Here is a 16,294-nt window from a genome sequence, read left to right on the forward strand (position 1 = left end):
CACACACACACACACACACACACACACACACACACACACACACACACGAAAAAAACATTTAAGTACATCAGAAGCAGGACGCTTGCCAAACAATCAGTGGGGCCACTGGATGATCGAGATGCTAAAGGAGCACTCAGGGAAAACAAGGCCATTGTGGAGAAATTAAATGAATTCTTTTCATCTGAAGAGGATGTGAGGGAGATTCCCACACCTGAGCCATTCTTTTGAGGTGACAAATCTAAGAAGCTGTCCAGAATGAGGTGTCAGTAGAGGAGATTTTGGAACAAAATGATTAAACAAAGAGTAGTAAGTGACCAGAACCAGATGGTATTCATCCAAGAGTTTCAAGGAACTCAAATATGAAATTGCAGAACTTCTAACTGTGGGTATGTAATCTGTTACTTAAATAAGCCTCTGTACCTGATGACTGGAGGGTAGCTAATGCAATGCTGATTTTTTAAAAAAGTTTTCAGAGGCAACCTTGGCAGTTACAAGCCGCTTAGCGTAACTTCAGTACCAGGCAAATTGGTTACAGTAAAGAACAGAATGATCAGACACAGAGACGAACAGCATATGCTGGGGAACAGTCAACATGACTTTTGTGAAGGGAAATCATGTCTTGCAAATCTGTTAGAATTCTTTGAGGTATCAACACGCAGGTGGACAAGGGTGATCTAGTGGATATAGTGTACTTGGACTTTCAGAAAGCCTTTGACAAGGTCCCTCCCCAAAGGCTCGTAAGCAAACTAAGCTGTCATGGGATCAGAGGGAAGGGCCTCTCATGGATCAGTAATTGGTTAAAAGATAGGAAACAAAGGGTAGGAATAAATGGTCAGTGGAGAGAGGTAAACAGCTGGGTCTCCGTTCAGCATAGAATCATAGAAGATTAGGATCGGAAGAGACCTCAGGAGGTCATCTAGTCCAACCCCCTGCTCAAAGCAGGACCAACGCCAACTAAATCATCCCAGCCAGGGCTTTGTCGAGCCGGGCCTTAAAAACCTCTAAGGATGGAGATTCCACCACCTCCCTAGGGAACCCAGTCCAATGCTTCCCCCCTCCCCCCCCCCCGCCAGTGAAATAGTGTTTCCTAATATCCAACCTAGACCTCCCCCACTGCAACTTGAGACCATTGCTCCTTGTTCTGTCATCTGTCACCACTGAGAACAGCCGAGCTCCATCCTCTTTGGAACCCCCCCTTAGGTAGCTGAAGGCTGCTATCAAATCCCCCCTCATTCTTCTCTTCTGCAGACTAAACAAGCCCAGTTCTCTCACCTCATAAGTCATGTGCCCCAGCCCCCTGATCATTTTCGTTGCCCTCCGCTGGACTCTCTCCAATTTGTCCACATCCTTTCTGTAGTGGGGGGCCCCAAAACTGGATGCAATATTCCAGATGTGGCCTCACCAGTGGAGGGGAATAATCATTTCCCTCGATCTGCTGGCAATGCCCTACTTATACAACCCAAAATGCTGTTAGCCTTCTTGGCGCAACAAGAGCACACTGCTGACTCATATCCAGCTTCTCATCCACTGTAACCCCTAGGTCCTTTTCTGCAGAACTGCTGCCTAGCCAGTCGGTCCCTCGTCTGTAGCAGTGCATGGGATTCTTCCATCCTAAGTGCAGGACTCTGCACTTGTCCTTGTTGAACCTCATCAGATTTCTTTTGGCCCAATCCTCTAATTTGTCTAGGTCACTCTGGACCCTATCCCTACCCTCCAGTATATCTACCTCTTCCCCCAGCTTAGTGTCATCTGCGAACTTGCAGAGGGTGCAATCCATCCCACCACTCAGATCATTAATAAAGATGTTGAACAAAACTGGCCCCAGGACCGACCCCTGTGGCACTCCGCTTGATACCTGCTGCCAACTAGACATCGAGCCGTTGATCACTACCCATTGAGCCCAGCTCTCTAGCCAGCTTTCTATTCACCTTATAGTCCATTCATCCAATCCATACTTCTTTAACTTGCTGGCAAGAATACTGTGGGAGTATATAGAGTCATAACAGTCATAAATGATCTGGGAAAAGGGGTAAACAGTGAGGTGGCAAAATTTGCAGATGATACAAAACTACTCAAAATAGTTAAGTCCAAAGCAGACAGCGAAAAGTTACAAAGGGATCTCACAAAACTGGGTGACTGGGCAACACAATTGCAGATGAAGTTCAATGTTGATAAATGCACAGTAATTCACACTGGAAAACATGATCCCAACAATACATACAAAACGATGGAGTCTAAATTAGCTGTTAGCACTGAAGAAAGATCTTGGAATCATTGTGGATAGCTCTCTGAAAACATCTACTCAATGTGTAGCAGCAGTCAAAAAAGCTAACAATATTAGGAACCATTAGGAAAGGCATAGATAAGACCACCGTAAATATCATAATGCCGCTATATAAATCCATGGTATGCCCACACTTTGAATACTGTGTGCATTTCTGGTCACCCCAGCTCAAAAAAGATATTAGAACTAGGGCTGTCAATTAATCGCATTTAACTCATGCGATTAACTCAAAAAAATTAATTGCAATAAAAAAAATTAAGCGTAATTAATTGCACTGTTAAACAGAATACCAATTGAAATTTATTAAATATTTTTGGATGTTTTTCTATATTTTCAAATATATTGATTTATATTACAACACAGAATACAAAGTGTACAGTGCTCACTTTATATTATTTTTTATTACAAATATTTGCATTGTAAAAATGATAAACAAAATAAATAGTATTTTTCAATTAACCTCATACAAGTTCTGTAATGCAATCTCTTTATCCTGAAAGTGTAATTTACAAATGCAGATTTTTTTGTTACATAACTGCACTTAAAAACAAAACAATGTAAAACTTTGGAGCCTATAAGTCCACTCAGTCCTACTTCTTGTTCAGCCAATCTCTAAGACAAACAAATTTGTTTACATTTACAGAAGATGCTGCTGCCTGCTTCTTATTTACAATGTCACCTGAAAGCGAGAACAGGAGTTCACATGGCATTTTTGTAGCTGGCGTTGCAAGGTATTTACGTGCCAGATATGCTAAACATTCGTATGCCCCTGCATGCTTCAGCCACCATTCCAGAGGACATGTTTCCATGCTGATGATGCTCCTTAAAAAATAATGCGTTAATGAAATTTGTGACTGAACTCCTTGGGGGAGAACTGTATGTCTTCGGCTCTGTCTTACTCACATTCTGGCATATATTTCAAGTTATAGCAGTCTCGGATGATGACCCAGCACATGTTTGCTTTAAGAACACTTTCACAGCAGATTTGACAGAACGCAAAGAAGATACCGATGTGAGATTTCTAAAAATAGCTACAGCAGCTGACCCAAGGTTTAAGAATCTGAAGTGCCTTCCAAATCTGAGATAGGGATGAGATAGGGAGCATGCTTTCAGAAGTCTTAAAAGAACAACACTCAGATGTGAAAACTATAGAACCCAAACCACCAAAAAAGAAAATCAACCTTCTCCTGGTGGCATTTGACTCAGATGATGAAAATGAACATCCGTCGGTTTGCACTGCTTTGGTCATTATCAAGCAGAACCTATTATCAGTATGGATGCATGTCCTCTGGAATGGTGGTTGAAGCATGAAGGGACATATGAATCTTTGGCGCATCTGGCATGTAAATATCTTTTGACGCCGGCTACAACAGTGCCATGAGAATGCCTGTTCTCACTTTCAGGTGACATTGTAAACAAGAAGCGGGCACATTATCTCCAGTAAATTGTAACCAAATTTGGTTGTCTGAGCGATTGGCTGAAGTAGGACTGAATGGACTGGTAGGTTTTACATTGTTTTATTTTTCAATGCAGTTATTTTTTGTACATAATTCTACTTTTGTAAGTTCAACTTTCATGATAAACAGATTGCACTACAGTACTTGTATGAGGTGAATTGAAAAATACTATTTCTTTTGTTTTTTTACAGCACAAATATTTGTAATAAAAAATATAAAGTGAGCACTGTGCACTTTGTATTCTGTGTTGTAACGGAAATAAATATATTTGAAAATGTAGAAAACATGCAAAAATATTTAAATAAATGGTATTCCATGATTGGTTAATCACACAATTGATTGCGATTAATCTTTTTAATCGCTCGACAGCCCTAATTAGAACTGGATAAAGTAAAGAGAAGGGCAACAAAAATTACTGGAGAGATTAAAAAGACTGGGACTGTTGAGTTTAGAAAAGAGACGACTAAGGGCAGATATGATAGAGGTCTATAAAATCATGAATGGTGTGGAGAAAGCAAATAGGGTAAATAACACTTCCTTTTCACATAACACAAGATCCAGCAGACACCATATGAAATTAATACGCACCACGTTTAAAACAAACAAAGGAAGTACTTATTCACGCGATGCACAGCCAAAGGATGATGTGAAGGCCAAAGTATACGTGGTTTCAAAAAAGAATGAGGTAAGTTCATGGGGGATAAGTCCATCAATGGCTATTAGCAAGATGGTCAGGGATGCAATCCCATGTCCTGGGTGTCCCTAAACCTCTGACTGCCAGAACCTGGGAATGGGCGACAAGGACTGGATGGTTTGATAATTGCCCTGTTCTGTTCATTCCCTCTGAAGCACCTGGCATTGGCCACTGTCGGAAGACAGGATACTAGGCTAGAAGGATATTGGTCTGACCCAATACAGCCGTTCTTATGTTGATTTAAAAAAACATTCCCATCCCAAATTGGGATGAAAAGTCAAAATCTCAAAAATATTTGCAAACTGAGCATCCAAAAATAATAATAAATCAGTTTGGGTCAATTCATAGAATCACAGAAGATTAGCGTTGGAAGAGACCTCAGGAGGTCATCTAGTCCACCCCCCTGCTCAAAGCAGGACCAACCCCAACTAAATCATCCCAGCCAGGGCTTTGCCAAGCCAGGCCTTAAAAACCTCTAAGGATGGAGATTCCACCACCTCCCTAGGTACCATCCCCCCCAGTCGAAGTATTTTGTTTTGATTTTGACCTTTTTCATATTTTTACTATAAATTAACTTCACTTTTGAAATGAAAAGTGGCTTCTAACTGAAAAACTGAACTTTTTGTTTAGAAAATGTCAGAATGAAACATGAGACACAAGGTGGGTGAAGTTTTATTGGACCAATGTCTGTTGGTGAGAGACAAGCTTTTGAGCTTACACAGAGCCCATCTTCAGGTCTGTGGGGCTCGAAAGCTTGTCTCTCTCACCAACGGAAGTTGGTCCAATAAAAGATATTCCCTCGCCCATCTTGTCCCTGATACCCTGGGACCAACACGGCTACAATAATCCTGCATAAAACAAAACATGGACAAATCAAACTTTTTTCTGAAACGAGAACTTTGTCAAAATTGACCCTTTCCTGCGACAAGTTTTGATTTAGATGAATTGACGTTTTCCAAAGAAAAAAACGTTTTATTGAAAAATTCCCAACCAGCCTCAGGCATCACAGCCTCCGTCTTCTCTTATGACATTAATGACACAAACTACGCTCACCCCACACACACACTCTGGTCTTAGTGAGGCCAAGGCACTGCCTTCTTGCCCCATTCTCCACCAGCTATGCCTCTGTAGTTCATGGGTGTGTCTCCACTGTGACTGCAGCATGTGTAGACATACCCAAGCTAAGCTGGCTCAAGTAACAATAGCAGTGAAACCACGGCAGCACAGGAGGCAGCTGCTCAGGGTCCCACCATGACTTCACTGCGATTCGTGCTAGAGCTAGCTTTGATCTAGCTTGGGTACATCTACACGTGCTGCGATCATAGTCCTGATTGCAAGATAGACATACCCTGCAAACCCCTCAGGGCAGGCACCTGTCTCTATCCAGTGTTCAAATAACAAGAGTGGGACGAGACCCAGATCCAGGAAGGGAAGGGGCAGCACCCCAGAGGCCGCCCCATTGCAGCAGGTGTGGGAGTGCTGTGGGAAAGGGCTGCCTTGCCCAGCTGGCTAGCGACCACCTCAGGCTGATGGAAAGAGCAGCAGCACCATGCCCTTCAGGGCTCAGACATGGGAGGGAGTCATGTGGTATGTTGACCATGAGGGGCAAAAAGAGAGATCTCAGCCCATCCCCACCCAAAAAGCCGAAAGAGAAATGCCACAGGGGCGGGAGAGAACCAGACAAAGAACTGGCAGGCACATGGGTTCTAGGGAGAGAAAACTGCACAACATTCAAGGGGAAGAGAGAACCAGAGCCCCAGGAGGGGAGTTCAATTTTAGAGCGAGATGGTGTGTGGGGAGCTGGAAAGATCAGCCCTCTAATGTGTCTCAGTTCCCTACCCTTTCTGGGGGAGGGGCAACGAACCTGCACCATGCCCTCCTGGCTAGCCCTCGGGGAGCCCAGTGAGTGGAGCTCTGCAGAAACGCTCAAGCCACGGTGACATCCCGCAGCAGAGGTTTCCCACGTCCAACAGGGCACTGGGAAGAGGCAAGTGATGCACAGCAAGTCCCAGTCACTTACTTTCAGGATATGCCCAGGCACCTGAGTATTTCTGGAGTCCAACTGTTCGTATTTCATCAAGAGGTTCAAAATCCAAGGCTGGAGGACGTAGACTTTAGGGACAGACAGCCACCTCCTCTCGTCCTCTAACCTGAGAGAGAAGAGGCAGGGGTCAGGTCTGAAGACAGGGAAGTGTGAAGTCTGCAGCTTCAGCCCAGAGTTCAGAGACACATACAAAACAGCAGAAAGGCCAGCAATTGCCCCCAGCTCTCACTGGCAACAGCTCAGTGACCATTAGGAAAGATGGATCAGGTCCCTTCCCTGGGCAGGACCCTGCACATGGATCTCACCAGCATTCCTTCCCTGGCTGTCCGGGCAAGCCATTTTCCCGTTGCATCTTTAATGCATACAGCTATTTGCGGTCCCTCCATGGCTGCTATTTAAATCCCACCGCAAAGGGCTGGTGACCCCTCGCAGTACAGTCGAGCAGAAACAGCTACCTATGCTTACCCCAAAGTGTCCATCCTTCTAGTAGGGAAGGCCACAGATCTCGCCCAGCTGAAGAAAACATCTGACCTCTGGACTGTATCTCAAGAGCTGTGTTTTTTGACTGAGGAGAATAGGTTCCCTGCAGTAATTGACTGTAATGGGAGGGTATTAATTCCTCATTGTTCATGACGAATTAATTTATTATTGATATTGGCAGAGCACTTGGGAGCCCCAGCCATGGCCCCAGCCCCCGCTGTGCCAGGCACTGGGCAGGCACAGAACAAAACGAGCTCACAGTTTCAACATTAAAAATGAAGTAACTCTTCTAAAGCTGCTGTGGCAATTCTCTTGTTCAGGGACTGATCCAACTTCCCATGCCTTGCCCAACAGGCCCGATTCTGGGCTCCAGGCAGGCTGGAGACCCGCTGGAGGGGATCTGCAGAGCTTCCTGTTAGAAGAAAGGGGATTTGCAGGTACACATGGATGATTTCCCTGTGTCTAAGCCCCTTTTTATTCTACCGTAAGTATTTCTATGGCCCCCATTCTATGGTATTTGAGCACTTCCCAGGCTTTGATGTATTTCTCCCCCCAATACCCCTGTGAGACAGGGCGCGGCTACTATCCACAATGGACAGAAACTGGAGCACCAAGAGGCTGGGCCATGGAAAGTCTGTGCAGGAGAAGAGAACTCAAGCCTCCTAGGCCATCCTTCCCATCAGGTTTTACGGCAGTCACCGTGTGCAGCTCTGTGACCGGCTGCATCACTCAGCGACAGGCAGTGCTTGAACAGCAGGCCTGCGCGTCTTTCACTGTGCAGCTTCAAGGGACGGTACCACACTGAGCTCCCTCCCCTCCTTCTCTCAGACGCCCCTTCCCAGAACGCGTCAGCCATAACCCAGGCTATCGCAGCCCGGCTGTTCCACAGCACAGCCGGAGGGAAGAGGTCGCTAGCAGCTGCCATGGGGGCTTGTGACCCCTCTCCCATTCCCCACCTCCAGTCTCTGCTGAAGGGCATTTACTCAGCCACGACAAGCGCCACACACAAACGTGCCTACCCCCAGGTTCCTCGCTCAGAGAGAAGTGCCGTGATTTCATAGAATCATAGAATATCAGGGTTGGAAGGTGTGACAGCGTACCCCATAAGGCTTTAAACGTATGTATGATATAACTGGAATAGGGTTTTGCTACATATGCCATGTAACATATCTATGTAAAGGTTATGATCTACTGGTTATGTTCATCCTAGTTGTATGCAGGCACCATTTGTGTGTTCAAAGTTATGAACATTGGCTGTATAATTGCTTGATTTCTAAGTAGCCTTAGTTAGAACATTTGGTCACTTCTTGGGAAAGGAATGTGCAAATTAGGTGCTCAATCAGGAAGCACTTAACAGACAAAAGAGCTCGGAAGGCTCCAATCCACATAAGAAGTCTACCTGAGGACGTTCAAGGTAGCATGTGGGTAATGGCTGCTACCTGCAAGTCCTGAGTCATGCATGGGCATGTGACTTGCCCATGTGATTCCGGATCTCCATTTTGTGACTGGATTCTACACAGGGTGAGGAGGGGGTCTCCACCCACAAGAGAAAGTCTATTTAAACCCCTGGGAGACCCCTCCATTTTGTCTTCAGCTGGCTAAAGAAGAAGCCTCTCCACCCCACAGAATACTGGAAGGAAACTGGAACAAAGGACAGTAACTACAGGGGGTGTGAGTGATTGCTGGACCCAGGCTAAAAGGAGATTAGCCTGTAAAAGGGAGCATTCTGGAACTGGTGAGGATCTTATCTGTATTCAGTGTTTGATTAGACATGGATTTGCGTGTTTTATTTTATTTTGCTTGGTGACTTACTTTGTTCTGTCTGTTACTACTTGGAACCACTTAAATCCTACTTTCTGTATTTAATACAATCACTTTTTACTTAGTAAAAAACTCAGAGTATGTATTAATACCTGGGAGAGCAAACAACTGTGCATCTCTCTCTATCAGTGTTATAGAGGACGAACAATTTATGAGTTTACCCCGCCTAAGCTTTATACAGGGTAAAACGGATTTATTTGGGTTTAGACCCCATTGGGAGTTGGGCATCTGAGTGCTAAAGGCAAGCACACTTCTGTGAGCTGTTTTCAGGTAAACCTGCAGCTTTGGGGCAAGTAATTCAGACCCTGGGTCTGGATTGGAGCAGACGGGAGTGTCTGGCTCAGCAAGATAGGGTGCTGGAGTCCTGAGCTGGCAGGGAAAACTGGAGCAGAGGTAGCCTTGGCACATCAGTTGGCAGCTCTCAGGGGGGTTTCTGAGATCCAACCCGTCACAGAAGGGACCTCAGGAAGTCATCTAGTCCAACCTCCTGCTCAAAGCAGGACCAATCACCAGACACATTTTTACCCCAGATCCCTAAATGACCCCCTCAAGGATTGAACTCACAACCCTGGGTTTAGCAGGCCAATGCTCAAACCACTGAGCAATCCCTCAGTACTGCCCCTTTGACAGGAATTCCTGCCCAGCTGGTGCCCTCTGTGCAGGGCAGCACTAGTCTGAGACTCCCACGAGTCCCTATAGGGCTGCCCAAAGTGCTATTCAAAGCCCCTCAGCCCCTCCCTGGGGGCAGAAATGCAGGATTTTCAGCCCTATGCTCCCTGGGCTCTTAGATGAGCTGGGTTTGGGAGCCTGGCGCACGAGGACGGAAAGAGACCAAACCCCAACGTCGCCTTGGCGTTGGCCTGCATAACAGATGAGGGAGTAGCTCAGGTCAGCCCAGTATTTGTCCTGCACACAAAAGACCATTTACCCTGCTCCCCATTCAGGGCCCGAGCCTACCAGGCGCTACAGGCATTCCACACTTCCTAGGATCTGGCCTCACAATCCCATGGGGTAGCCAGTTCTCCACATGCAGGAGACACAGAGCCAGCATGTCTTTGTAGGTAAACGTCGCCGGCCGAGATCAAGAGGGGAGAGCGCCACGTGAAGGAAGGCCAGCATGGCGATAAAGCAGCACGCTCAGTAGCGGAGACATGGGCATACAGCACATACATGGGCATTCTGCATGCAAAGACGGAAAGTGGGAGGCTGGCCTCTCTACAAGGGCATGGGTGAGGTAGCTGGGTGCCTGGCGTGGGATGTACAATCTTACCGCTGCATTCCTTCGCACTCTGGAATTCGGTCAGGGTTCTTTGCTTGGAAGATCGTAGACCTCGGAAGGTAACACACACTCAAACCGCTGACATGCCTGCAACCACGAGAGAGACAAAGCAAGTAAAGCAATGTCTGTTACGAATCAACTTGCGTTGGAGAAAAGGGCAGCTTTTGAGCTTCAGGTAGCTCTCCTTCAGGTCTCGGGAAGGTAGCCAGAGTGTCCAAGCTAAAAACATAGTGGGATAGCGGTCTCCTATAGCATGTCTGAACCACTTATGTTAACAAGCTGTCCCACCATGTATTTAACTTGGACACTCCGGTCACCTTTCCCAGACATGAAGAAGACTCTGAAGCTCAAAAGATTGTCCCTTCCACCAACAGAAGTTATCCCAAGAAGAGGTATCACCTCCCCCACCTTGTCTCTTTAATATCCTGGAACCAACACGGCTACAACAACCCTGCAATTAACCATGTCACCCCCTTAGCTGTATGTGGGAATTTCCTTTGTTTCCCCACTCTCTGTTGGAGAACAGCCCAATTCCTGTAACCCGCCCTAGGAGGCCCACAAGAGGGAAGGCCTGCTCTAGTGCACCATAAGGAGCATGAGCGAGGGAGAAATGAGTTGATTAATGCAAAGATACCAAGCTGTTGGGATAACATGCAACACTGGAAACCATTTTATAAATTTCCACAAACTTGGTCACCTGCAGGCTGGCATTTGGGGGATAGAAAAGGAAAGGACGTAGAGATATTCCAGCCACAGATGAAGATTTCTTCAAATGCCTTGAAAAGGAAAGTGTTCTCTAAAGCTGCTAGCTGGTTCATCTAATTGCAGTGTACAGGAATTAGGCAGACTATTTTACAGCAGTTTGTGAGCCTTCTAGTGGTGCTCACTGTGTTCTTTGCTTTAGATTTGAGCTTGGCATTAAGTGTTAAGCCTCAAACATTAAGCCAGAGCATTAAGCTAGGTCTTGGATGTTTGTCTGTAGGTAATGAACATGGTTATTTGGGAGCCTGCTGTGTCCAATTTCTTCATTTTTGTTGTGTTCAGAGAAAAAGACAAGACTAATCATAACAAATATTTTAGATCTGTGACAAGTAAACACATTGATACATTTAGACATTTTTCCTGTTCTTAATCAGTCTAAGAACAAGCCTGGCTTGCTATAGAGAGGCTTGGCAGAAACGGACTTTTTTTCCCACTTATAATTTCGACAGATAATATCAATGTTGATTTTTAAGCATTGTTTTAGATTTCTAGCTATTTAAATTCTCCTGGTTGTGGAGAAATTACTGGGGTGGGGGAGGTCAGACACTTATTTAATGACACCAGATGTTGAGATTCAGAAAGTTAAAGCTATATAAACCGTTAAACCACAAATTGTCAATCTCACCTGTGAAAATACACAAAGTAAATATCCTTAAATCAACAAACCTTACCTGTTTTTACAATTCATTCGCTAGTCCATTTGTGACAAGCCTAAATCACTGGATTTGGTCTCTAAGTTCTCAAAAAGCGTTTTTCTTACGTCGCCTATCTGTACATTTAATTACTGATGGAAATATTTGTTCAGTGTGTGTGTTGAAATCGACATTTACTGGTAAAAATCGAATCGCTCCAAGCCTGGCTATAGACGGTCTCTATCATTTCGGCGAACGGGTTACAGCTGGGTTTGCCACCAGTTGGCTGGCTGCTGGTTTTGGCTGACTGTAGGTTCACTAACAAAGAAAACGAAAGAGAAAGTGGGGACAATACACCGGATCCAGCGGGGCAGTGAGCGCGTGGACTAGGAGCCCGGACTCCTGGGTTCCGACTGGGCCCTGTGAGTCCTGTAAAGACGTCTGGAAAATGGGGGTGACACTTTAGCCCATATCCCGGCAGGCTTAAATCGCTTCCTGACCGCAAAGATCCCCCGGCAAAAGGCACGTCCCGAAGGCTGGGGACAGGAGTGACCCAGCAGCCCCGGGCTGGGAGCCTTGCAGACGCTGCTCCTATTTGCCCGTTTCCTTCACTGGATTTACCTTTCCGTCAGGCCGGCGGGGGCCAGATCGCGCGGAGTCTGCGGCTTTTCCGGGCCCGCCGCCTCTCGCATCCTGGCGGCGGGGGAGCGGGGCGCTCACTGGGGCTTCGTGGCGGGGCGCGGGGGCCGGGAGGCTGGGTCCCCTCCGCCGCCGGGAGCAGCAGGCAGGGGGTGCACGGCGCTGCGCATGGCCGAGGGGGAGCGGGGGGCTCAGCGCAGCCCGCGGCAGGTTACAACAGCTGGGGAGGAGGGAGGCGCCTCTGGTGACCCAGGAAGGAAACGGCCGCGGAGCCTGTCCGCGTGGGCGGGGCCAGGCTGCGCAAGCCGTGCCCGGGGGTGGGGGGGCGGCCATTGCTGTGTGGGGATGGAGCCGGGTTGCGTTTACACGGGCGCAGCGGGACTCCCGGCGCGGGGCCGCGCTGCGCTAATGGCAAGAGTTGTGTGAGGCAGATGGGTGGGGAGAGCTTTGCTCGGCCACCCTCTGGGCGAGAGACCCCGTGTCCTTGCCAAGGGCAGGCCGGGCCGGGGGCCCCAGGGGGGAGAGTTCCCATCCTCCGGGGCTCAGCCATGAGGCGGGGCTGTTCTGCAAAGCCATAGCCCCCCCGAGTCACAGAGCAGCACGGAGCCCCTCGTGTGCCAGCAGCTGACCGAGCACAGGGCTGTTTCGCGTCCCGAAGGGTGTGTCTACACGGCAGCCGCGTGTAGGTGTGGCTCCAGCACGGGGGGGCTCTCCCAGCGCCGGCTACACTGCCCCCTTCAGCGCTGACAATGAAGGACGCGCTAACAGAGGGCCGGATTTAGTCAGACATGATTTTGATAAACCGTTTCTGCTGTACACCAATACTTGTGATATTAAACTGAAAGCTGTAATAATACAGGACCAAGAATGGAAAATCCCTGTGATGCATTCAGCAGTGACTAGGGACACCCCTTTCTGCACCAAGTTTGCATGGGGGGGTGACGCTGTATGGAATCTGGGGGCCAGGATATCATGAATACCGATATTGTAAAATTTCAATGAGTTGTGCCAGATATGCCGTGTAAGGTATCTGCAAAAATGTTGTAATTTCCCAAGTATGATCATCTTGTTTATATGTCTGTATCATCTTTGTATTATGAGTTATAGATATGTAGGGTATATCTGTATTTCCAAACTTGTGCTGTGTTTCTGGGTGGCACCCCCAGACATATTGGCATCAGTTCTAGGCCTGCTTGACAGCCCATCAAGGGATATCAACTGTACAATGAACCCATTGAAAGGAACAAGGATTACACCTGATGACTCAGCAAGCCATGTAGGGGCTGCCTATGGACAGAACTCTAAGACAGTAGTTCTCAAACTTTTGTACTGGTGACCCCTTTCCCATAACAAGCCTCTGAGTGCCACCCCCCCCTCTTATAAATTAAAAACACTTTTTATATATTTAACACCATTATAAGTGTTGGATGCAAAGCGGAGTTTGGGGTGGAGGCTGACAGCTCGTGACCCCCCATGTAATAAACTCGCAACCCCCTGAGGGGTCCTGACCCCCAGTTTGAGAATCCTTGCTCTAAGGGCTAGTTTACACTGGCAGTGTTAAAGCGGCAGCACTTTAATGTGGCTGTGTAGTTGCAGCAGAGCGCTGGGAGAGAGTTCTCCCAGCACTCTAAAAAAAACCACCTCTATGAAGGGCGCGGCTCCCAGCGCTGGTGCACTGTCTACACTGGCGCTTTACAGCACTGAAACTTGCTGCACTCTGGGGTGTTTTTTCACACCCCTGAGCGAGACAGTTGCAGCGCTGTAAAGTGCCAGCATAGACAAGCCCTAAGGTTCTTCCATGCCATGTGCTGGACAGCTTGTGTTTGGGACACAGGAAGTACAAGCCACATGGCAAAAGGAATATAAAGGCAGCTGCATCATCTCAATTTTGTGTTCAGTCCTGCTTCTTACCTCTGGAGCAACCTCTCTACACACTCAAGCTCTGACCAAAGGACTGAATGACCCATCCAAGCTGTGGATGTGTTCCAGAGGGACTTTCAAGCCAGCAAACTCACCAATTCTGCTAAGAACCTGATTTTTGGACTTTGAAGTCTTTGTGTGTGTGTGTGTGACTGTTTTACCATTTAACATCTCTCTTCTTGTTCTTTCTAATAATCCTTTAGATGCTAAAGAATTGGCTGGCAGCGTGGTATTTTGGGTAAGATCCAAACCTATACTGACCTGGTAACGTGGCTGACCCTTTGGGATCAGAAGAACATTTGGTATATGTGAGCAGAGTTTTTTAAATAACTTCTCACTGTACTGGACCTAGGTGCTGATTGGGAGCCAGAGAACTGGAATGCGATAAAGGGGACTGTGTATTTCCTTTTTTTTTTTTTTTTGCTTCTTGATAAACTCTTCAACAGTCACACTGGTTAACTTCAGTGTTAACTATCACTCTTAGGGAGAATCTGCTTTTCCTTTTGTAGCCTGCCCGGACTGTGACATTTTCAGTGAGGGCTATGGCAGGCACCATGGGTCACAACTCCCGCAGGGATTTCTGCTGTGAATGCTCTGGCCCTGAGGGAAGGATTCTGTGGAAAACAGGCCTTTCCCTTGCTCCAATCCAGGCTCTGCTGTTCTGATGCTGCAGAGCTGATACAGAAGGCCTAAGGGTTCCTGGAGAGCATGCAGCAAAGCCAGCATTCTATGCTGCCGTAGCCCGGGGGACACGTCTTTCTCTCACGGCACCTTCCAATGGAAGGAAGAACGTGACACGTGAGTTGGAGTCTCTCCTTGGCTTACAGATAACCCATCTGGCAGTAACACAAGTGTGAACTCGGGAATGCAGTGCTGACGTTTATATGCCCTGCAAGATACTCACTCGTGAGAGGAAGCAACACTGTGATTATCACTGGAGTCTGGGCAATAAGGAAGAGGAGTTGGAAATTCTCATTGAGGAGGGGAACTGGGGAAACCTGGTGGGACGATGTGTGTGACTGGAATGTCCGTTTCGCTGGTTACAACCCATATAAGAAGGGAAGAGAGGATGAAAATGGTGGGCTCGGTGGCACTGGACATTAGACACCTGTCATAACTGTAAAGGGAAGGGTAACAACCCTCCTGTGTACAATACCATAAAATCCCTCCTGGCCAAAGACACCAAAATCCTTTTATCTGTAAAGGGTTAAGAAGCTCAGGTAACCTGGCTGACACCTGACCCAAAGGACCAATAAGGGGACAAGATACTTTCAAATCTTGGTGGGGGGAAGGTTTTTGTTTGTGCTCTTTGTTTTGGGGGTTGTTCGCTCTTGGGACTAAGAGGGACCGGACATCAATCCATGCTCTCCAAATCTTTCTGAACAAGTCTCTCATATTTCAAACTTGTAAGTAACAGCCAGGCAAGGCGTGTTAGGTTTATCTTTGTTTTCTCAACTTGTAAATGTTCCTTTTGCTAGGGGGTTTACCTCTGTTTGCTGTAACTTTGAACCTAAGGCTAGAGGGGGTTCCTCTGGGCTCTTTGAATCTGATTACCCTATAAAGTTATTTTCCATCCTGATTTTACAGAGATGATTTTTACCTTTCTTTCTTTCTTTCTTTCTTTCTTTAATTAAAAGCCTTCTTTTTAAGAACCTGATTGATTTTTCCTTGTTTTAAGATCCAAGGGGGTTGGATGTGGACTCACCAGGAATTGGTGGGGGAATGGTTGATTTCTCCTTGTTTTAAGATCCAAGGGTTTGGATCTGTGTTCACCAGGAAATTGGTGGAGAAGTCTCTCAGGGCTACCCAGGGAAGGGTTATAGTACTTGGGAGGGAGATATTCTGGGGGGGAGGTAGACAGAGTTTCCCAAATGACTCATAAATAATTTGGGTGGTGGCAGCAAAACCAGATCTAAGCTGGTAGTTAAGCTTAGAGGTTCTCATGCAGGTTCCCACATCTGTACCCTAGAGTTCAGAGTGGGAAAGGAACCTTGACAACACCTGTTTAAAGTTCTTGGTTATTGAGACCCCCAGGACCTCGAATGGACAGGGATCATGCTGGTAACTAACGCAGCCCAGCAGGGGAAGCGGTGGGGGGCTGGTACAGTTCACTGAATCCAAACCAGAGAGCAGGAGCTGTTTCTCCTTTAGCACTTGTCTGTGACTTGTAGGAAGACAATTGGGTTCAGGGGTGGTGAGTTATATGGGCCCATGGTGCCCGGGCTCCAGCAAATGGAGGACCCAGCTCCACCAATGTTCGGGGCTGGGTCTCTCCCCCAGCC

General features: G+C 47.1%; 1 protein-coding gene across 1 annotated transcript in view; it reads right to left on the reverse strand.

Moving 5' to 3' along the window:
• Window positions 1-12,235, reverse strand: part of LOC113406965 (adrenocortical dysplasia protein homolog) — a 26,754-nt gene extending 14,519 nt beyond the window's left edge. Inside the window, exons 1-3 of the mRNA XM_026653888.2 lie at window positions 12,075-12,235; window positions 10,051-10,146; window positions 6,456-6,585 (exon numbers count right to left, since the gene is read on the reverse strand). Of these exons, the coding sequence (XP_026509673.1) occupies window positions 6,456-6,585; window positions 10,051-10,146; window positions 12,075-12,145 (297 nt within the window). The 5' untranslated portion in view covers window positions 12,146-12,235. The remainder of the gene's footprint in view (window positions 1-6,455; window positions 6,586-10,050; window positions 10,147-12,074) is intronic.
• Window positions 12,236-16,294: the final 4,059 nt, after the last annotated feature.

The sequence above is a fragment of the Terrapene carolina genome, unplaced genomic scaffold (assembly GCF_002925995.2).
Source record: "Terrapene carolina triunguis isolate 2854851 unplaced genomic scaffold, T_m_triunguis-2.0 Scaffold167, whole genome shotgun sequence".
NCBI classification, from domain to species: domain Eukaryota; kingdom Metazoa; phylum Chordata; order Testudines; family Emydidae; genus Terrapene; species Terrapene triunguis.